The following is a 24115-nucleotide window of genomic DNA, read 5'->3' on the forward strand; positions in this document are numbered from 1 at the left end:
TCTTATCTGGAAAAACGTTTACCCTTTGCCAATTATTTTGATTGGACTGTCTTTATTATTACTGAGTCTGGAAAGTCTAAATTCTGGACACAGGTTTCCTACCAGATAGTTAACAGAGAAGTTATCTCCTTCACTGCTATAATAAGATCCAGGGTCTGGGCTGGAGAGATGGCTGAGCCCTTCAGGGCTCAGGCTCCCAATCAGAAGGACATGGCACAATGAGGTTTGCTCCTGGAGGTTCAGTATTGGGCAATTTCAATAATTAAATTGCTACTTTAGCAATTTGCCATAGAAGATATTTATCCATATTAATTTTCCAAATTGAAAATTTTATCAACACTTGCAAAGTTGGGTCTCTGTCTTTTGTTGTTGATGTTAATTTATTTATATCATGCTGATAATTATCTGTCGGTAAAAACTTGTTTGAAATTTGACTGTAGGCACAGTCTGTAGTACAGAAGAATATTTAAACCTCCTTGAGTTCACTCAGTACAATACAAATGCTTAAAAATCTTCCCATTTATGTACGTGTGCGTGTGTGTGTGTGTGTGTGTGTGTGTGAGTGTGTGTGTGAGTGAGTGTGAGATGCACTACGATGTACATGTAGAGATCATATCACAACTTCGAAGTTGGTTCTCTCTTTCCACCATCTGGATTTGAACTCGATTGTCAAGCTTGGCGGCAAACACCTTTGCCTAGTGAGGCATTCCATCAGTCCTGAGTGTAATAAAAAATATTTATTGGTAGTATTCTAGTTAAACTTGGTTACAATTTTTTAAATTATTAAATATTATTTTCCTTGATTTTAAAAATTGTGGAACGCTGTTTTTCACGTGTAATGGTATAGTTAATATACATCCGCAAATGATTATTGCTTTAAAATGGAGACAACCCAGAACTAGCCCATGCATGTTCCTGTGAGCTTCTGCTTATGAATCACATCTATAATTATTGCTTTTATTAAAAAAACAAAAACAAAGCGAACAAAAAACCCTGTTAAACTTTAGTATTTTTAACTCTTGGTTTATGAATTAACACATCGATTTTACATGTGCCCTTAATTAAGTTCCCACTAGAGAGGGCTTTGAGAAGAGGAAAAGTATATGATTTTCATTCTGGGTGGATGAGCATGGGGGTTTGCTTTCAGATGTAAAGCAGGCTGTAGATGGGGGAGCCCCTGTCCCGGGACAGGACATTTTAGCTGTGCTCAGTCTCTGTGGTGGGGACTGAACATGACCTCTATGTGGTGGCTGCGGCAGCTTCCCCTCCCCAGCAGTCTCACAGCCAGAATGTGTCCCCAGACAGCACTGAGCCACCTGGGACCTGAGCTGCTGCTGTGAAGGGATCCTTAAGTGGGACGCTGTCGTACATACACTAAAGGTTAAGTCTCCACAGGAGCAGAGTGGACCAGTTTCCACATTCTTTCCTCTTGGTTTGGACATCCTTAAGTCTAAGCTGTAAATATCTGCTGAGGAGGCCAGAAAGGAGTGGGGAGAAAAAGCAGGTATGAGAATAATTAAAATCCACCTGGGTCACCAGTCCAGTCACTGAGCCCGTGCCAAGACTGCAGTAGGTGTGAGTGTACATGTGCGTGCATGTGTGTGTAGGCATTAGGCACTTACATGCAGGTGCTTACGTACCTGAGTGGGGCTCTTGTGTGGTACTTCTTATTTGTTCATACCACAGAGATTTCGGGCTCTCTTTTTTGTTAAGTATGAAAGTAGATTAGGTTTCTTTGAAATTTGCATCTTTTGAAAGCTTCCTGTAAGTGGCCAGAATGTATAGATTGTTCCCACGATGTCCAGGGGCCACGTCAGACTCTTAAGAGGCTCTTGCATAAAGGGTTCAGTTGCTAGCTGTGGCGGTAAGCTCCCTGGATTTGTTAATTTTGTTGCTGCTATTCATCTACTTTTAATGGCTTTTATGCTACTTTATAGCAAGATTATTTTTTCTAATTGCAGGGTGGTGTCTTTGAGGGCTTTTCTGTGTGTCTCACACATTCTTTATCCCCTCTCCATCTCCCCAAAATGTTGAAAGTGGTGAGGCTCCCACAGAGGACTGGAGAGCAGTGTCCCGGTGTTCGGTTTGGTTCTGCAGTGCTTGGGCTCACTGTCAGCATCCCACACAGTACATACATGGCAAAGGTCCACGGAGGAAAAGACTCTTTGGTTCCCAGAGTGGCAGGAGTGCTTGCTTCCTGCTGGCTTAGTGCTCTGTCCACTTGATCTTCCATATTGAGAAGTGGTAATGTCCCTTCTGTGCAGTTCATCTGATCATTTCAGATAAAATTAGAGCTCCTTGGCCTGTACCACGAATTTGTCTCTGTCCTCATGAGTTTTGAGGTGTGCACGTGTGTGGTGTGCCTGTTGCCTGTTCACATGTATGTGATTGGATGCACATGGAGGCACATGTGTTGACACCAGATGTCCTCCCTCCATTGTTTTTATTTACCAAGGCAGAGTCCCCAGCTGAACCCAGAGCTCTCCGTTTATGGCTCTTCTAGTTAGCCAGCTTGTTCCCCTCCCTCTCTGCCTCAAGTTATAAGTGGTCCCCAACTGTCTGGCTTTTATGTGAAACCCAATCCTCATGTTTGCAATAACAAGTGCCTTAGGCACTGAGCCATCTCCCAACTGTCTTTCCTGCTTCCCCCTTCTCGTCTCTACCCTCTTCCCACCTTTCCTTCTCCTTCTTTCTCATTCCCCCTTCTCGCCCTCCTTACATCGTGAATTAGAACTTGCTGGAAGTGCTCTCTTTATCAGTCTGAGTTGCACGGAAGGCACATTTAAGTTGGACTTGGAGATGTTTGTTAACACAAGTCCTCCTTGCAGTTTGGTGTGCAGTGCTAATCTATCTAAAAGTCAATCTTCATAGTGGTTTCCCTATGAGCTGAGCCCTCACCACAGTCAGTTTCACTTCCGACAAGCTCAGCTTAGCTCAGCAAGGGAGCCTACCTGCTTATGGGCTCGTCTGTCTTACCAAAGCTAGCCAGATGGATTCTGAAGGCCTATCCTGAGAAAGACAAACTTGATGAAGGTGAAGGGAGGTAAAGGGCCTAGGGAAGATGCTGCTCTCTGGACTAGGTTGGTTGATAGGCAGGGACAGGTTGGCCTGAGCAGCGAAGGTGGCAGCATTTGGAGTGAGCCATGCCTGGGGTCCTTGAGGGTAGCAGGACAGGCACTGGCAGGAGGGAATTGGTTAGGTGCTGTGGTTCTAACCCCAAGGCTGATTATTCTACTGGGATGTAGACCTCCCTTGGGGTCCTTAGCTGACCAGTGTTATGCATATACAGAGCATGAAGAACAGAAGTAGTGAAAGGGGTTAGAAGGCTTTAAGATAAAGGCAGTGTAGACCTGGCTTTTATAACAACTTATAAAGCCAGGGGTAAAACAAGCACTACTCAGGCTGAAGTAAAAGGTGCACAGAACCAGTTAGATGAAAAAGAACCTGGCAGTGTAGACTGTCAGCTGTCATTTTAAACCGAGCCATGAACCTGAGACTCCCATTCCCAAAAGTCTGAAAGGATCACCACATTTGTGTTGTTACTACGGCATTTCGTACAGCTGTAAGTAACTAATTGTGACAGTGGTGCTGCTTGTGGCCCAGCAGGGTGCTGGCATCGTGTATATGCAATAGTTCCTATTGGAGTAGCAGTCCTGGCCACTGAGTTATGTCCCCAGCTTCTCCTTGTACGTTTTGTTACGTCATATGCGAATTTAAAATGAGAAAAGTCAAAGACCAAGCGAAACTTTTAAGAAGGTGGACTAGATGGGCCATGGTGGTGGCTAGTGACTTTAATCCCTGCACTGGAGAGGCAGAGGCAGGCAGATCTCTGAGTTAGAGGCCAGCTTGGTCTACAGAGTGAGTTTCAGGACAGCCAGGGCTATACACACAAACCCCGTCTCAAAAAAAAAGGGCTTAGGTAATGTGAGCACCTGGCATTTCTCTGTGCAGTGAGATGATCTAAAAGATAACGGTGAGTTTGCAGTTGCACTGTCAAATGTGGATGATAACAGTGACAAGTCTAACAGGGCCCTCCGTTCTACGTGTCAAAATGAAACCATGACTCCCTGGTGTTGCCTGCTTCCAGTTCTCTTGCTATACTACAACATCCTGGTAAAAAGCAGGTGGGCAGGGAGGAGCGTTTTGCTAGCCTCTGTGGGGAAGTCGAAGCAGGAGCCTAAAGCATCACATTCACTGTTAAGAGCAGAGCGGATAGACACACGGACTCTCGCTTGCTTCCTCCCGTGGTCCAGCTTCCTCTGCTCTCACGGGTATAGTCCGTAACACAATGCTGCCTCATTCAGGGCAGGTCTTTCTGTCTCAGTCATCAGTCAATCATCAGACAGTCTCCCACAGACATTTTGACAGTCAACCTGTTCAGGACAAGGCCTTAATTGAGACTGCCTTTTTAGGTGATGCTAGGTTGTAGCAAATTGGCATTTTAAACAAACCACCATGGGCAGTTAAGTTCATATCCCCACACTCAGGCCCTCCTTCCTCAGGCCCTGTTGACTTCTAGTCTGCTTTCTGTCCGTGAGGTTTCCCTGTCATCTGTTTAAATTTGAAATGGACCAGTGTACAGAATGTGCTAAGGCCACGAGGAAAGAGCTGGGCTTCAAGGGCCTGGGCAGTGCCAAGACTCAGCCATTTCTTCGTCATACAGAACTTGTCGCCTGAGTGGCATTTCAAAGGCTTTGTGAGTATTAGTGGTGTGTTTGCCTATTGTTTCTCTTCTACCCCAGGACTGGGAGGTTGGTGACGTGGATCAGTGTTCGGGTGTTAATTGCAAAGGTTGCACTGGTGCCTCTTCCATTCAGAACTGGCTTTTGGGGTTTGCTGCTCAGACCGTGGGATGATGCTTAGCCTTTACCCACCAGGCGCTAATCATGTGCTGTCCTCCCCAGCTGAGGCAGCCCGTGTGACAAAAGCCTCCCCTCAGACAGTTGTTCCTGGTTGACAAACGCTGACTCAAATCTTTCCTCCGAGACTCTGGATCTTGTCTTTCAGTACAAATGCAAGTACATCATGTGTTAGGGACAGTCATAGGGTCACAAAGGACAGTACTCCATGGCCTGAGGACTTAGTCATTAGCCTTTTAGTCATTCCCTAAACTGTTCTTTTTTTTTTTTTTTAATTAGTTGTAAAGTTTGAACTTTTGGCAGCCCTCCTGTCCAGTTACGTAAAGCTCGTTATGCTATGCTAAAGGAATTCAACCTGATTGCCTAGCTGGAAGTAATTTCATGGAAAAAGTAAATACAGAATTCTGTTAAAGTATTCGAAACATTGAAAGTATTTTAAAGCATAGAAAATAACAACATTTGAAGGAACAGGGAAGAGTTATTTTCCACAAACTTTCGTCTCTAATATAAAAAGCTTTTGTCGGCTGGCTTGTCCCACCAGAGATTCAAGTTAAGATTCTCCCCTTCTGAGCCTCCTGCCTGTGCTTTCAGTGTGAACAGTTCTCACACGAGTGCTTAAAGCCTGCTGTTTGTCCCATCCTGAAGGACCTGCATTTGGAAAGTGCTCCTTGGTGCAATCTGGTTCTTGTTTAAAAATGTAAACACTGGAGCCGGTGACTTCCTTAAGAACAGACACTCCTCCAACTGGGGACGGCCGCGTGCTTCCACACCTTCACAGCCACCTTATTCAGCTCCAGGGCTCCCGAGTCCATCTCCTGGCCTCCCCAGGCACTGCACAAAGGCACAAACCACACACAGATGTACACATATACACATACTGAAAAAAAAAAAAAACGTTTTGAAGATAGGGATTGCATTTTTTCCTTCTTAGATATTTTCCTTAGGTAGTACCGCACTGTCCCAGATCCTCGGATTTGGAAGAATGGTTGGGAAGGACTACACTGCTGTGAGTCAGTTCTCTAGCTACTTTGTTGCTTAATGTCTAAGTCATGAATGGTTGAGGGACAGACCTTGGAGGCAGTAAGACTAGTGGCGATGGTAGCCAATGAACTTCCTGTGTAGTTTGTCTTTAGGCGCTGTCTGTTCCTAAGTTTTGAGAGAGGATGTCTCGGTTGGTGTTGTGCTGGGTATGAAATGCTGAGCAGCGTGATGGGAAGGAGAAAAACCCCCAGAGAGCAGCTCCACTGCCCTCTCTGTCGGATTCAGTCCTGGTCACCAGCGTCCGGTTCCACTGTATGGAGGATGAGATGAGGTCCATCTCCGTGTTTACCTCGTCGTCTCTGAGTCTTTCTCAGACATGGAAAGAGAGGTGGGACCATGTGCTTTACAAGAGCGGGTGACAGCCGCCTCTCCCTCACGCAGCACATTGTTTCTGTTCTTCAGGGACTACGTAAGGAGTGAACTGGAGTCTGCCTATGAAGGACCAATGTATTTAGAACCTCTCTCCATGAATCGCTTTACCACAGCCTTAATAGGTAAGTATTAAGAAGTAAAGGAATAGGGGTTGGGGATTTAGCTCAGTGGTAGAGCGCTTGCCTAGGAAGCGCAAGGCCCTGGGTTCGGTCCCCAGCTCCGAAAAAAAAGAACCAAAAAAAAAAAAAAAAAAGAAGAAGTAAAGGAATAGAAACTGATCGGTTTTACCATCTATTGATTTAAAAAAAACTGATTCATAATCATTTAAAAAATAATTTAAAAATTCAAGTTTTTTATTGACTCTCCGGATGAAGCTTCTGTTTTGTTTTGTCTTTTTGTTTGTTTGTATCTAGGAGTCTTTGTTTTATTTTGATTGTTTGAGGTAGGGTCTTGCTGTGTAATAGGGGTGGCGGGCTCAAACTTCTCCCTCCACTTACCTCAAATTCCTGACTTCTTCCCTTTGCTTCCCTGATTCATGTTTTCATAGGCAAGTGGTGCCACACCCAGTTTGATCTGTATCTTTGTATCTTTGTTCTCCTCCCTCCCTCCCTCCCTCCCTCCCTCCTCCACTCCCTCCCTCCCTTCCTCCATTTCTTGCTTTATATCTGATTGTACCTCATAGCCCAGGTTGGCTTTGAACTCACATGTAGCCAAGGATAACCTTGAACTACTACTTCTCCTGAGAGCTGGTGTTTTATGTAGCGCTGGGGATTGAACTCAGGGATTTATACTTGCTTACGTTAGAAACAAAGAACAATCATGTACAAAGAGACATAAATAAAATGGAAGAAGCTGGACCTGCAGCTCTTTTGCAAAAAGGATAAGACAGAAGCCATACCTAGCTAGCAGACGTGAGCACACTGGGGCAGCAAGGTCGCGTGGAATTTATCCCAGTGCAGGTGGTGACTGGCTTTTCTCCATTGTCTGGGGTCTGACTCACAGTCTTTGAAAATTGGCTTATCTTATAGAATCAGCACAAAGGAAGTCAGGGGAAGGGGTTAGGGGTCAGGAGTCAGCACCTGAAACCATTATCCAGTTATGGGAATGCAGCCAGGCCTTTGCAGTAGACAGAGGTGTTGTCAGGTGGAGATTAAAAGGTTAGCATAATAGATAAGAATTTAAATTCATGGAACTTAGGGCCTTAGACTGGGTAGACTATTTTTATAGAAAACAAACAAACAAAAAAAATCACTCCATCACCCCTCACACTGGCAGGCACTCTCCCAACCACGCTACATACACCCCAGCCCGCCTTTACTTCCTCACCCACATTTACTAACTTGCTTTCTTTCTTCCTTCCTTCTTTCCTTCCTAACCCTCCCTTCCTTTCTCTCCCTTCCTCCCCTTCCCTACTTCCTTCCTCCTTCCTTTCCTCTCCTCTCTTTTCCCCGCCCCCTTCCTTTCTTCCTTCCCACATTTATTGAGAGAGTGAGTGTGAGTGTGAGTGAGTGTGAGTGTGTGTACATCAGAGGTCAGCTTACAGGAATTGCTTTTCTTTCCATCCTGTGGGTCCTAGGACTCCAACTCAGGTCATCAAGTTTTTCACATAGATTTTTTTTACTATTTGTATTTGTCATATCAAAAACAGTTCACAGAGGCTTGTGGTTCTTAAAGGGTTTTTAAGTATCTGAGAAGATCAGTTTTTAAACAGCTAGTCATTACTTTGAAAGGCTAAAGCAAGGTAGATGTGTCTCAGATTTACTTACTGCTGTTGAAAGTGAGTGTCCTGTTGTCAGAAACAAATCCCGTGCATGACTGAAGCACAGTGTTAGTCAACCATAAAAGTGCTGGCTTAAAAGCAAATAGGTAGAGTCCTGAGAGAGTCACCCACCGTGGCAGAGACCCCAGACAGGAAGTCAGGGAGCCATCTCTCAAGCCAGGCCTCCTGTAGGACGGTATTAAAGAGAGGGAAAAAGGTCTTCTGAAATGATCGCTCAGATCTCTTTACAGAGAAGCCTCAAGGGTAGACCATGAACAGGGCTCTGTGTCTCGGGACTGATCTAGGCTGCACAGCTAAAACTCTGGTGTCCAGGATTCAGCCACGTGTGGCTGCTGAGCATTGGAAGAGCCGCTCTCACACATGGTGTGGCTGTGTGCAGAACACACACACACACACACACACACACACACACACACACACACACACACACTCAAGGTATACTTACTGCAGGAGGGGGTAAAACATCTCTAACATGTGCTGATAAGATTTAGGGTATATTTGATTATATAAAATATATTGTTTTTACTTCTTTTCTGTTACGTTTTGAAACGACTACTAGGAAAAATACACATGCTATGTGTAGCCCCTCTCTTCCTTCTGCGGTGACACCTAAGGCCAGCGTGGACCTGTCGAGCTGTTGAGTATGGAGTGAAAAATCCCTTGCAGGGTTTTCCAAGCTGCATCTTCTGAATTGTAAAGGCAGTGGACGAGTTGCCTGAGACCTGGGGAGGGAGGGTATCAAAAACCCTGCACGGTACTTCCTCTCCACCTTCACAACTCAGTGTCAGAACTGGCCAGTGCTCTGTTCAGCCTCACCAGGCAGCAGGTGGTGCCTGAGGGATTCCTAGTGATGAGGTCAGTCTTGGAGGCGCACATATTTGTCCCCAGGAAGACCAGTTGGGGTTGTCCAGTTCAAAGGCACCAAAAAGACAACATTACGCATTCAGCCAAACAGGAATTGACCCACTTCCCCACCGTGCCACAGACTCACTGAAGGAGAAGCCAGCAGAGCTCTTCCTGCTCTTCGAGGTGTAGACTGGCTGATTTTGCAGAGGAGGGGAGCCCTCAACTGTGCTGCCTCTCCTCTTCCTCCTCCTTTACTCGAGCCTTCCATACTGTTTTATTTTCTTAGGCTTCTCTTCCTCCCCTACCCTTTTCTTCTTCCTCACACCAGGTTTCATTCGAGGCAGACTGCCCTGACCCAGGCCGGCCTGGTTATGTTCCCACTATCAGTAGCTTAGCTAAGAGCCAGTTGATGAGGAAAATGATATCTGTGCCTTATTAACGGGTGTTTTTCTTCTCACGTTGATTTTAAAGTAAATTCTGGCTCCTGTTTCAGTAATAAGCCTCTGGATTGGAGAGACAGCTCTGTAGAGGAACCATTAGCTCAACAGGACGAGGCTCTGGGTTCTGTTCCCAGCACTACAGAAAGAACTAACAAGCACAAAGGCAGCAGTGGTGTGTTATTAAAGGAAAACCAAAGCCATTTAAATGTAGTAAATGATTCTTGGAGGATGCATCCCTCCCAGAATTCTTTCTATTGTGGAGTCCTGAATCCAGAGAGTACAGAGTCCAAAGATATTCTGACTTGCTCAGCATTACCATTGGGGTAGGCGCCTCCTGGAGCTGCAGGGGAGTTCACTGTCGCCCTTGCAGAAGCAAGGGTCAATTGTCACGGTCTCTCAAAGGAGATGTGGGTGTGTGCAGTCCCAGAGTGAGCCCTGCTTGCGGTAGCCTGGACTCGGTAGCCTGGACTCGGGGATTTCAGAGCTAGGTGTGGGGGGAGTTTCCATCCTGCTGAGCAGGGGAACCGAGGCACCGCAGCACTGAAAACAAACAGGATGCCGGGCACCTCCTCACTGCCACCAAAGCTTCCTCACTGCCACCAAAGCACCTCCTCACTGCCTTTGTTTTTCTGCTTTCACTTTCTGATTTTGAGTATTTAATAAAGGAAATGTGGGGATTCTGGATTCTTATCATCAGAAATGGGCTGATTAGGATGAAACCCAGCTTCCTCTTGTAGCCTCTCCCTTGTGCTCCCATCTGCCCCAGGCGGCTTTCAGTTCCTGGTGACCCTTCCCTGCTGGCTGCTCTTCAGACACCCTACTGCCTGGATCCTCCTTTCCAGCTCTCTCTGTAGTTCATTCTGTCTCTAAAGGGAGCTGTGCTTTCGTTTGGCTTTCAGCTCTGACTCCAACGGTTCTGCATTTTGCGTTTAGTCCTGTGTTCGTTCTCTCTGACACTTGTTTCATCGACTGTTTCTCTTACTATTTTTATGTTTATTTCTCATGTGAGAAGGAAGGCTTGGATCTTTTGTCTGGAGGTGTATATCAGAGCCCATAAATGTGTTTTTTCTACCAGGCTTCTGGTGTACACCTGTAGTCCTAGGAAGCAGGAGGGTCCTGAATGTGGAGCCAACCTGGGTGGCACAGTAAGATGGTCTGATCCACCTTTAGCAAATATTAGGAAGCATCCCCAGTTTAAGCTTACTCACACCTATTGTCAAAAGTGCAAGGTTGTCACAAATATTTATGCTTTTTCCTGCAAGTACTTCCTAATTCTGTGACATGGGGAAAAGCTGAATACTAATAGGTCAGACACGCTCAACATAATGTACCTGACAAGCGATAACAATGCCTGCTGTGGGTAGAGCTGGCCCAGCAGTGCATGGAGTGGAGCAAACCGATTGCAGAACAGTTGGGACACTGACCATTCATATAAATAAATGTGGGTGTGTAGCACAGGACTGCAGAGAGATGGCTCAGTGGTTAAGAACACCTGCTGCTCTTGCCGGGACCCGAGCTTGATTCCCAGCACCTACATCTGTCTGCTCACCACTGTCTTATAAGTCCAGCTCCAGTTGTAGGGGTTCTGACCCCCTCTTCTGGCCCTCTCTGCCACACACATGTATGTGCATATGCATATAATACACATAAACAATAAAGTATAAAATATTTTTAAAACAAAAACATTAACATCTGCTCATATACAGAGTAAATCTGGAAGGTTACTGAGTGAACAGCTGTCGCACAGTGGGTTTCATGTGCTGGTATCGCACAGTAGGCTTCATAGTCACTGATGTTTCTGGCTAGGGAGTTGCTGGCGCTGACTGGGTGATGGGAGTAGAAGAGACCGAAGGGTTTTACCCTGTTTTTCCGCATTCCTCTCTGAGCCTCTGCCCTCTGAGAAGAACAAAGTGGGCAAACTTTTCAGCTTAACTCTCAGGATTGTGTTATGTGGGAGGTTACATGGTTTAGTTAGACAGAGATTGAGAGCCTCAGAACAGATGGCATCTTGTCGAAGTGTGATGATGGGCAGGCAGCCTTTATCTTGGGCTTTATGCTTTTGCACATAGTGCAGAATATACTCAGTATCGAAACCATTGAAAGAGAAGCTGTGTGAGAAGCAGCAACTGACTTGTTTCGACATTGAAGTAGACATTTAAAAATCCTTTCTCTGTTGCTCAAGCCATCACAGATGTGATTAAGAACTCTAGAGGGTTATTTATTTTCTGATTCAGCCTTAGGGAGTAAGTATTCCAAGTTCACTATGCAAATATGTAATTATATCTAGATGAAATTGAAATCTGACTTAAAATATTGTTCAAGAATCTTTAGGCTCCTTCATAAGCTGTGTTACGATCCTGATTTTTTTTTTAACACTTTGTGTGTGTGTGTGTGTGTGTGTGTGTGTGTGTGTGTGTGTGTGTGTGTAAGAGAGAGAGAGAACACACGGACATTTGGACACACTGCTGTTAGAGGACACTTTGTTTTGAGAGTTCTCTCATTGCACTATGGTGGTCTGGGGATCTAACTTAGGCCATCAAGCTTGACAGCACGGCAAGCCCCATAGTCCCCTGCCCCCCCGTCTCGTCCACGTGCTCAGGGTTCAATCCTGTCTGTCCCTGTTTCAGGTCAGTTGGTGGTGTGCACCCTGTGCTCCTGTGTCATGAAGACAAAGCAGATCTGGCTGTTCTCCGCGCACATGCTTCCTCTGCTGGCTCGACTCTGCCTCGTCCCTCTGGAGACCATCGTCATCATCAACAAATTCGCTATGATCTTTACAGGATTGGAAGTCCTGTACTTTCTAGGGTCTAACCTCTTAGTACCGTATAACCTCGCTAAGTCTGCATACCGGGAGTTAGTTCAGGTGAGAGTGCCGGGCACGTGCGTGCGGGTCAGTACATTTCTCTATGAAGACTGGTTCACTTTTCATTCCAGCTGTGGATGTGGGGATACTCGGAGCCCCTGTTCTCACTGGAGGAGGCAGTGAAGGAGTGAACCTGTGGGTGCAGAGTGTTTGGGTTCATGCCCCCAGGCTGCTCTTGACCTATATGACCTTGGCGTAATCACTTCTCTCTACTTTGTGTAAAATGAAGCTGCTGATACCACAGCGCCATACTCTCCTCACCCCTAGGGTAGCTGTGAGATCCTTATGTCTTAGCTATTGTACTAAAGACAAAAAATAAGAATATATTTGACAGGCAATCCTTGATTTCTCTTCTGACTCTAGTCTTACTGTGTCAACAGTGTCTTCCCTCCGTTTATCTAACCTGTTTAACCTGGGAAGCTACTCAGTTGGGGCTGCAGTGATAGGTCCCATTTAGCCGCAGTGCCAGAGGCTGGCACGCAGATGTGCTGCCTGCAGTTGTCTTTCTCCTCTTTGCCCAGGTTAGACACTGGGAAGAGAATTACTTCTCATTGACCAATTGATAAGCTTCACTGTAAGGGAAAAGAGTGTTGGTCTGGTTTCTCTTTCACCTCTTGGCTATGTGCAGGACTTTCACTTCAGAGGAAACACTCAGCTGGATCAGATTAATACTCCTGGGGGACAGGTGCTGTCCTGTGCTCTACCAGCAGACCCTTGGGTACTATTCCCTACGCCCTGGGCCTGAGGATCCTCTCCTCTCCTGCTCAGTAATTAGCGTGGGTGGTCTCCCCAAAGTAGAACGCTGTTCAGCACCGGGCTGCCTCAGTGAAGGGTGTGTTTGTATTTAGGATGAAAAGGACAGTCAACTAAGACCTGCATTCTTTCTTCAGATCATTATGGTGTGGAACAATTCTAGATTTGTAAACCTTTATTTACATCAAATAGTTAATGGCCATAAGACAGCGTCTCTGTTTCTTAAGGTCATGGTGAGATCTGAGTGATTGCTATGTGGTTCACACGTCACTAGGGTGAGATTGACGAGCATAAATTACAGGTTATAAAATTTATGACTTGAGAATTGCATAAGCAGGAAATGGAAATGTCAGGCTTTTGAATGGTGTGTCTGTGATGGGAAACCCGAGGCCCAAGTTGTCTGCTTTTGGCAAGTTGCCCTCTAACAGTCGTGTTCCAACCACTGCTTAACAGTTACTTAAACAGTTTACTTAAATACTTTCTAAATGGGAAGAAAATTAATTTTGACCAGAATGTAGAAAAAGTATGTTTTACTGAAGAAAAATTTAAACCAGAAAAACCACAAATGTGAGGCTAGAACAATGGTCCTGCAGTTAACAGAGCTTACTGCTCTTGTGTAAGACCCAGGTTCAAATCCAGCACACACATGGTGGCTCACATACCCCATACACAATTCCAGTGCCAGGGCATCTGATGCCCTTGTGGCCTCTGTGGGTCCCTGGATGCACATGATGCACATATACTCACACATGCACTCATGCAGGCACACACATACACTCACACAGGCACACACATGCACTCACACATACACTCAGACAGCACACACATGCACTCACACATACACTCACACAGGCACACACATGCACTCACACATACACTCACACAGGCACACACAGGCACTCACACAGGCACTCACACATGTACTCACACATACACTCACACAGGCACACACATGCACTCACACATACACTCACACAGGCACACACATACATTCACACATGCACTCACACAGGCACACACATGCACTCACACATACACTCACACAGGCACACACATGCACTCACACATGCACTCACACAGGCACACACATGCACTCACACATACACTCACACATGCACTCACACATGCACAGACATGCACTCACACAGGCACACACATGCACTCACACAGGCACACACATGCACTCACACATACACTCACACAGGCACACACATGCACTCACACATACACTCACACATGCACTCACACATACACTCACACAGGCACACACATGCACTCACACATGCACTCACACAGGCACACACATGCACTCACATGCACTCACACAGGCACACACATGCACTCACATGCACTCACACAGGCACACATATGCACTCACACATACACTCACACATGCACTCACACATACACTCACACAGGCACACACATGCACTCACACATACACTCACACATGCACTCACACATACACTCACATAGGCACACACATGCACTCACACATGCACTCACACAGGCACACACATGCACTCACATGCACTCACACAGGCACACATATGCACTCACACATACACTCACACATGCACTCACACATACACTCACACAGGCACACACATGCACTCACACATACACTCACACAGGCACACACATGCACTCACACAGGCACACACATGCACTCACACATGCACTCACACATGCACTCACACAGGCACACACATGCACTCACACATACACTCACACAGGCACACACATGCACTCACACAGGCACTCACACAGGCACACACATGCACTCACACATACACTCACACAGGCACACACATGCACTCACACAGGCACTCACACAGGCACACACATGCTCTCACATATACACTCACACAGGCACACACATGCACTCACACATGCACTCACACAGGCACACACATGCACTCACACAGGCACTCACACAGGCACACACATGCACTCACACAGGCACACACATGCACTCACACTTACACTCACACAGGCACACACATGCACTCACACATGCACTCACACAGGCACACACATGCACTCACACAGGCACTCACACATGCACTCACACAGGCACTCACATGCACTCACACAGGCAGGCACACACATGCACTCACACATACACTCACACAGGCACACACATGCACTCACACATGCACTCACACAGGCACACACATGCACTCACACATGCACTCACACAGGCACACACATGCACTCACACATACACTCACACAGGCACACACATGCACTCACACATGCACTCACACATGCACTCACACAGGCACACACATGCACTCACACATACACTCACACATGCACTCACACATGCAGACATGCACTCACACAGGCACACACATGCACTCACACATACACTCACACATGCACTCACACATACACTCACACAGGCACACACATGCACTCACACATACACTCACACATGCACTCACACATACACTCACACAGGCACACACATGCACTCACACATACACTCACATAGGCACACACATGCACTCACACATGCACTCACACAGGCACACACATGCACTCACACATACACTCACACAGGCACACACATGCACTCACACATACACTCACACATGCACTCACACATACACTCACACAGGCACACACATGCACTCACACATACACTCACACAGGCACACACATGCACTCACACATGCACTCACACAGGCACACACATGCACTCACACATGCACTCACACAGGCACACACATGCACTCACACAGGCACACACATGCACTCACACTTACACTCACACAGGCACACACATGCACTCACACATGCACTCACACAGGCACACACATGCACTCACACATACACTCACACAGGCACTCACACAGGCACTCACACAGGCACTCACACATGCACTCACACAGGCACTCACACAGGCAGGCACACACATGCACACACACATGCACTCACACATACACTCACACAGGCACACACATGCACTCACACATGCACTCACACAGGCACACACATGCACTCACACATGCACTCACACATGCACTCACACAGGCACACATACTCACACAGGTACACACATACACATACTCATACAGGCACACACATGCACTCATGCAGGCACACACATACACATAAATGTGTGGGCGACGGGGTCTGGGGAAAAAGGAATAGCTAGAAATGAGCATGAGTGCGTTTTGACACTGCACCTCCAGCTCTGGATTTTATTGAAAAGCGCAGGCTTCACATCAGAGCTTCCTTTGGCTGCTGGGTTAAGGATTTGTAGGCCACCTGTTCCAGTGCTGCTGGCTCTCCTGGGCCTGGTGTCTGATCAGGAACTTGCTGCTTACATGTCTCATCTCAGATGTAGTAATCAAGAATTCATTCATTAATGAGTCTCGCTAATGAGATTTGTCCAGCCCCACTCCACCCTCTATTTCACCTCACCCCCATTTTCTTATTTAATATCTTGATTAGACATGATTACAAGCCAGGTGTCTTCAAGATCACCATTGTTTGAATCTCTTGAGAGCCTTCTCTCTCAACTGTTGGGGCAGTGTGTTGTTGCCGACCTGTGCACACATCCTACGTTTGAATAGGAATGTGAAACTCAGTACATAGGAAACCATGCTGCCCACTGTGTACCCACCTTTGAAAGAAGTCTAATGAGAGCAGCCGTGTGGGAGGAGTGAGCTGTGCATTTTATAAGTACTTGAGATCTAAGGCAGCCTTGTCTCTCCTCCTCAGGTAGTGGAGGTGTACGGCCTTCTGGCCTTGGGAATGTCCCTGTGGAACCAGCTGGTGGTCCCCGTGCTCTTCATGGTCTTCTGGCTTGTTTTATTTGCTCTTCAGATCTACTCCTACTTCAGCACCCGCGATCAGCCTGCTTCCCGGGAGAGGCTTCTCTTCCTTTTCCTGACAAGGTAAAAATCCACCCTTGGAAGAGAGACCGTGGGTCTGGGAAGTCAGGTGTGCAGGCTGCTTTTAGCAATAGCACAGGACTGTATTTAGTCAAGGTGGGATTGCCAGCTGGGTGAGGCCTAGGCCTGGTTCAGCTGCCTTGGGGACCAGGGTGCAGCAAGTGATTGGCAGATATCTTATTAAATGATGGTCCTGTTCCATTTGTAATACATGCTACCTGCTAAACATTCTTCCTCCCAGTCAGCCTTTCTAGTAGTCTTGTGGGACAGGGACCTTTACTGCCATTTTCTGTTTACACTGAGGAGAGCATCTCCCTGGTGACACTGTGACAAGAGACACAGTTGCCACTCAAGCCAGGTCTCAGCTCAGCACCTGTGCCGGCTCTGTGTACTTGGACCATAGTCTCATATTCTTCATGTCTTGCTCAGTATTGAGATAATAGCCTCTGCCAGTGACTAGCCGGACATCCGGTGTGTCATTTGCGTTCTTTCCCACTGCAGTGTTGTCTGTTGTGAGCTTGTATTAGGTTCACGTTTGTCATTTCCACTGAGATTGACTTTGAAATGCCCAGCACTCTCTGTACATAAATGTTTGTTCCTGGTTCACAGTCTTATTTAGTCATGTAGAGTGTGTGTGTGTGTGTGTGTGTGTGTGTGTGTGTGTGTGTGTAGTGGTCATATGAATGCTTGGGTGTACACTGTAAAAATGAGGTATTTTAATTATTAGTTTTTGTAAACAAGTAGTATTATCAACAAAACCAGATACATTTTAATGACCAGTTCAATATTAAATAAACCTAATGTTTATTTTTATGTTATCAAAGTTCTTCACTATCTATAACTAAATTAAATAAAGATCAGTGGCCGCCATAGTGTGGTTGGTACTGCTGCCTTTGTGGGGTAAGTGGTGACGATTGAGAATGATTGCTCCTGTAGGGAGTTCTGAGAAGTACAGTTTGAGCTATTGGAAGAGCCAACAGTTGCCATAACAACGTGTGCATAGCGGGGCACTTTGGAATATTTACCATCATGTGAAATTATATGGTTCTGGAGATGTGGGCAAGGTGCTCTTTGACATTTACTGCACTTGAAGGTAACAGATAATAAAAATAAAGACCTCGAGAGATGTGTCACCACATGGTGATACTTGCTGAAGAGGTAGAAGGCTTTTAGTCTAGAATGGCAGGTGGGAAAATGGTGTAAATTATTTATGGTGGCCAGACATGATGGTACTCCCCTCTTAATCCCAGCACTCTGTAAGCAGAGGCAGGTGGATTCCTGTGAGTTCCAAGCGTCCAGGGCTACATAGTGAGGTCTTGTCCCAACAAATAAGGAAGGAAGGAAGCAAGCAACAGCCAGGGCTACATAGTGAGGTCCTGTCCAAACAAATATAACTAACATGGTGGGGGCAAGCAGCCAGGACTGTCTAGGGAAGTCCTGCTCAAATTAATAATAATAATAATAATAATAATAATAATAATAATAATAATAATAGCAAAATGAAAAACTAACTTCTTTTTGGGGTGATGGATGAAGCCGCCACCACAGGTTTTGATCTGGGATGATTTCTGATGATCTAATCAAACTCTGGAAACATAAAGGCTTAAAATGGTTTTTACCACAAGTAGAGCGCTCAGCCTGTCTGCCTCTGTTTTCCAGCATCGCCGAGTGCTGCAGCACACCCTACTCCCTTCTGGGCCTGGTCTTCACGGTGTCCTTTGTTGCCTTGGGTGTTCTGACGCTCTGTAAGTTCTACCTGCAGGGATATCGAGCCTTCATGAATGATCCTGCCATGAATAGGTAAATGTTTGCTTGCGATCTGAGCCTTCTACAGTGCTAATCATGAATATCTTTGATGAATTTTAGAGAAAATGGAGTTTTAAAGATTTTTGTTGCAATATTGGGATTGAAGTATATGAAAAATAGTAACTAAATTACGATATAGAAATACATTTTAATTGTGTATATTATGATAAGTATTGGATAGTTTGCTTCTCTACATTCTGAGAGCTTGGAGAGCTTGCCCTTTCCCATTTGGAGTACCTGTCCTGCTGCTAAAATCGGATTTCTCTTTGATGCTTTCCCCCAAGGGCTTTGTACACGTGCGCGTGTATGCGTGTGTCTGTGTGTGTCTGTGTGCGTGAACATAATTTATTAAGATTCCCTGAGCTGTCAAAGGATGATTTGATGAGAATTTACAATTCTCAAAGGCAGAACAATTAACCTTTCTGCCTCGCTGAACATCTTTGGAGGAAATCCCAGATGCAGTATTGTAATTTTGCTCCTAAAAGTTTCAATCTATGATTTAAATACATAAATACACACACACACACACACACACACACACATGCACGCATGTGCATGTATACATATGCATGTGTGTTTTGCCTACATTCATGTCTGTGTACCATATACATGTCTGATGCCTAAAAAAAAGCAGAAGAGGGCATCTGATCTCATGGAACTGGAGTAATAGCTAGTGGTAAGCCACTGTGTGGGTGCTGGGAGGTGAACTGTGGTCAGTGCTCTTAACCACTGAGCAGTCTCCCCAGCCCCATCTGTAAATGTTCTCACCAAGGTACAGCTAGGTTCAAATCACCCTTATACCAGAAGCTTTGACATGATATCCAGTTATTCGAGTTCCTCTATTGGATCTTTTAATACTTTACTTAATAAGATCCCAGTAAGGCTCATGTTGCACTTGACTGATCCATTTTTTACACCTCCTTAATACATAGGTGTCTTTTATTTTCCTGCTCTATCTGTGTCCCACTTTTGCTGGGTTCTTTTGTGACGTCACAGAGCATGTCCCAAGATTCACTGTTTTCTTTTATTATGTTTTAATGTCTATGTTAGACCATCTGTAGGATTGTTGAGTTGACCGGTTTGTGAATTGTACCCAGAATTCAGTGATTTATCATCACGAGTTATTTACCAGTTTATGTTCTTAGTCCAGTGTGCTCGCTTTCTCACGCTGTAGCGTGCAGTGCTGTCACATGTCGAAGGATTTTCTAACACAGTTTTAGAAATGAAAACCTGTGCCCATCATTTCTCATTTATGTGTTTTTTTTTAACCAAACCAATTGGATATTATAAAGTTTGTGACTTGGAATATATTATTCTATATGAAAACTGAATTGCAAAAATATTTGTCTTTGTGCTGCCTACAGCTTCTTGTCTTTTTAAAGGGATATTTTCTTCTCCAAGTTGGTGAAAACAAAAATAATGTTTTTAAATAAATACTTGTATATTGAGTGTGTGCATGGGCATGTGTGTATGCGACAGATGATATATATATATATATATATGCATATATATATATACACATACATATATATACATATATAGAGAGGGGGGAGGGAGATCAGTATATAACTGATGCTATAAATCTTTACACTTCATTGGCTGGCTCTGAGTAGCAGAAGGATCTCAGTGACAGTCTGCTTGGGACTTGTTTATGTTTTTTGTAAGTTCTTCCTTTCATTGTACCCTAAAGCAACAGCACACTTTAGAACACGTCAGGATGCATGTAAATCAGTGCGCCAGCACACTGATGCTTGGGGCATGAAGTTACTTTGCATACAGACAGGACTTTAGCTTGAAATGTCAGGACAGGTTTAAAACTGTAATCAGCACTCAGGGCCTTGAAGCTCAGGGGTGCTTGGACTGTGACTTTACGTGTGCACGTGTCTGCCCGTCAGGGGGATGACGGAAGGAGTCACTCTGCTGATCCTGGCGGTGCAGACGGGGCTCATAGAACTGCAGGTGGTTCACCGTGCGTTCCTGCTCAGCATCATCCTCTTCATCGTCGTCGCCTCTATCCTGCAGTCCATGCTGGAGATCGCAGATCCCATTGTTTTGGCACTGGGAGCGTCTAGAGACAAGTAAGGAAAACGTGCCGCTTCGATTCAGTTGCCGTACTCTCTTCCCACATACTGCTGTATCCTGAAGGATGGCTGGGAACCTGCTGTTCATTCTCTGTGTGTGGTTTGTGTGTTATACTCACCTTTGCCTGAACGTGTGCGTGTCGAAGCCAGAGAGGGATGCTGGGCGTTCTCCTTGATCTCTGTCCACCTAACTGACTGACCGAACCAGAGCCTGGTGACTGAGTTAGTCTAGTCTTGCCTTGGGCAGTCTAGTTTCCATCTCCTGAACACTGTAAACATAGTCAGCCACTCCTGGCTTTGACATGGACTTCGGGGACATGTACTCTGGTCCTCCAACTTGTGCAGCCAATGTTTTATCCACTGAGCCATCTCCTCAGCCTGTGTTTGGCTTTCCTAATGAGTTTTGGTTTTCTCTTAGGGTTTCTATAGTTAAAAGTCACATCAGAAGCTTTGACAAAAGAAAATCTTTCTTCAGAAAAATTTAATGCATTTTCTATCTCAGTTTTCAAGGTATAAGATCACCTAGTAGATGTATGGCATAATGTGTGATCGTATCCTATGCAATGACAGATAAAGGGGGCAAAGCATTAGGGGAAGTGCAAGAGAAGAAGAAAGCTCGTGTTCATAAACACAGGTACTTACAGAATTGCAGCTCTTTGATGGTCTTTTAAGAAGTTGCAACATATGGGTGGGAGGATGGTCTAACAGAGATTCTCAATGCCATATGGGACCAAATAAAATCGGGAGCTGGATCTGTGCACATCTAATATTAAGAAAAAGCTTAAATTATATTTATTTTATTGTTTAAAAATATTGTTTATCTTCTGTGGGGCATGTTGAGGTATGCAGTCATGTTTGTAGAAGCCAGAGAGTGATAATCAGGTCAGAGGGTCCTCAATGAGTGAGCATGTGCCTGCCTGCCAGTCTGTCTGTGTCTGTCTGTGTGTGTGTGCGTGTACGCACGCACGCATGCATTTGTCTGTCTCCCTGTATCAGAGGTTGATTTTGGGTCAGGGTCTCTTACTAAACCTGGAGCTCACTGATTAGCTGCACTGCCGAGCTGTTCAACTCCCAGGATCCTCTTGTCTCTCTGAGACTTGCACTGGGACTACAGACGTGCTGTCCCAGCAGGCTTCTTCCGTAGGTTAGCTGATCATTCTTAACAGCTGAGCTGATGGTGCCTAGACATTTTTAAAAGACCTAAAACCCAAAATATTATTGCTTCCAAGATACTGTTTTGCATTCTGGGAGTATCTGGCTTAGTGGTGGAGGACTTGCTTAGATGTTTGGAGACTTTCGATCAGTGTCTGGCACCTAAAACAAACACACAAAACTAATAATACTATTTTGGTTTGCAATTCATACAAGAAATTCCAGAAAAGACTGGTTAAACTGCAGTGTCACTATTTTTTCCCAGCATTCCATCCACATTTTGATGATTGGTTCTAGAACTACGTTTGAGTTTCTTGCTTGGAGGAAGTAGTCTCTTGGGAGGTAGAATTGTGAGAGCAGATTTGTAAGATAATTCTTAAATTAGCTTTTAATTACAGTTTGTCAGCTTTGCTTGAGTGCTCCATAGTCTGCTTGGGCAAACATTTTGTAAAGTCCTCTTCAGCAGTACTGTGGCTGAGGAAGTCTGTTTCCTGTCACCCCGGCTCTTGGCTATGTGTCATTTAACCTCAGTGATTGTAGTTAATTACAGTTACTGGGGATCGATTTTACAGTTGGAAGTTTCTCCATCAAGCATGTCAGGTGTTTAAAGGTGGGCTCAGCTAAAAAGCATTTCTTAGAGCTACCTTCACTTGGCTACAGTTTGTATTTTGTTGTTTCTGAAAGTGTCCTTTAAAGAGAACATTAACTAATTTTACATATTGATGGAAATACTAGAACATTGTAGAAAGTTTATAAAGGCTGCTGAGAAAAATCCCCTAATTGCCTCACAAGAACTGAGCAGCAGGTGTGGTTCTGCAACCCTTCAGAGATGCTGAGTCAGACGCACTCTGGTTCCTTCTCTACCAGAAGCAGATGGAGAGCCTTGCCTGAGGGTCTGGAGTTGATGTCTGTGTTAGTCTGTGTTAGTATTACTCGTGGCTGCAGCAGCATTTGCTGAAACAAGATTCCCTCTTGGCAGAAGTAGACCATTGGGTGCCCCAGCCCTGCATGCCTTAATGGTTTATAGTAGCAGAAGACGACCAGCAGCTACAGCGAACAGGAAACACCGTGAGAAAGCCCTAACCCACCACGAGTGACTCCAGATCTAAGGAACAGCCATTGTTCCCTCACCTCCACGGTGAGGAAGCAGTGTGTGGGCAGCTTCACCATAAGAACTCTTGTGCCTTCTCCAGGAGTTTGTGGAAACACTTCCGTGCTGTGAGCCTCTGCTTGTTCCTCCTCGTTTTCCCTGCGTACATGGCCTACATGATTTGCCAGTTCTTCCACATGGACTTCTGGCTTCTCATCATCATCTCCAGTAGCATCCTTACCTCTCTCCAGGTGAGCCACACAGTGAGGCTGCACCTCCTGGTTGCCTGTGGTTCTTCTGCAGTAAGTGAGTGGCTTCCGGCGGCCATCACTTTCGTTCTTTACCAGAGCACCCTGCATGCTGAGCAGAGCGTGCTATGAAAATAATAAACTGTCATGTGGTCAGAAATGTCTTTGCCTACAAGTATGAGGTGTACATGTCATGAAGATACTTGCTTTAGTAAATGTTACGTACCAGGTGGTGCTCCATTTGTGGTAATGATAAAAGCCATTTGCTTTGCTTTTATTATGGTGGAAAGTATTTAGAATTAGCCACCTGGACCGAGGTCAGGTGGTCCCAGTTTTGTTGGCCATGTCCACATCACCGTAATCTGTCTGGACTGAGCAGGGTGTTGGCTTTGGCCACATCAGGGGCCTAGAGCAGTTTTCACAGCCGGCTTGGTCTGGGGTTTGGCCCTGACACCCACAGTGAGCGCAGCGCTCTGTGACACCCACAGTGACCGCAGCACTCTGTGCCTTCCATCTTCTTCATGACTGACTCAGCACCGGCTCGGACGAGCTTGGTGGTGGCAGAGTGTCAAGCTTGCGTCTCCTGGGCAAGCATTGTTTTCGGGTCTCTTGCTGCCTTCCATCACTGCCTACTTTCTTGGCTTTGGGAGCCCATCTTTGATTTTGGGAGGGCCTAGAGGCCTCCTTTTTTTTTTTTTTTTGTGCCATCATAGCAAAAAGTGCACAAAAAACCAAAAATAAAACAAACTAACAACAACAGAAAATTAAGACTTTCACTTTTTTTTCAAAATGGTAACGAATATAGGGTTGTTTTATAGATCCTAAATTGATAAAAACCCTAACACTGAAATATCTTAGAGCTCGTTTAGAACGAGC

The 24115-nt window shown here is 45.4% G+C and overlaps 1 protein-coding gene across 18 annotated transcripts in view; it reads left to right on the plus strand.

Moving 5' to 3' along the window:
- The window catches only part of Rnf145 (ring finger protein 145), a 46917-nt gene that overhangs the window by 18479 nt on the left and 4323 nt on the right, over nucleotides 1-24115 (plus strand). For 6 of the 18 annotated variants that reach the window (XM_087570253.1, XM_087570252.1, XM_087570250.1 and 3 more), the window contains 6 exon segments: nucleotides 6303-6394; nucleotides 11966-12201; nucleotides 16690-16865; nucleotides 18522-18662; nucleotides 20564-20746; nucleotides 23095-23242. In XM_087570253.1, the coding sequence (XP_087426379.1) occupies nucleotides 6303-6394; nucleotides 11966-12201; nucleotides 16690-16865; nucleotides 18522-18662; nucleotides 20564-20746; nucleotides 23095-23242 (976 nt within the window). 18 annotated transcript variants of the gene reach the window in all.

Source organism: Rattus norvegicus, chromosome 10, assembly GCF_021556685.1.
Source record: "Rattus norvegicus strain SHRSP/BbbUtx chromosome 10, alternate assembly SHRSP_T2T, whole genome shotgun sequence".
Lineage (NCBI taxonomy): Eukaryota > Metazoa > Chordata > Mammalia > Rodentia > Muridae > Rattus > Rattus norvegicus.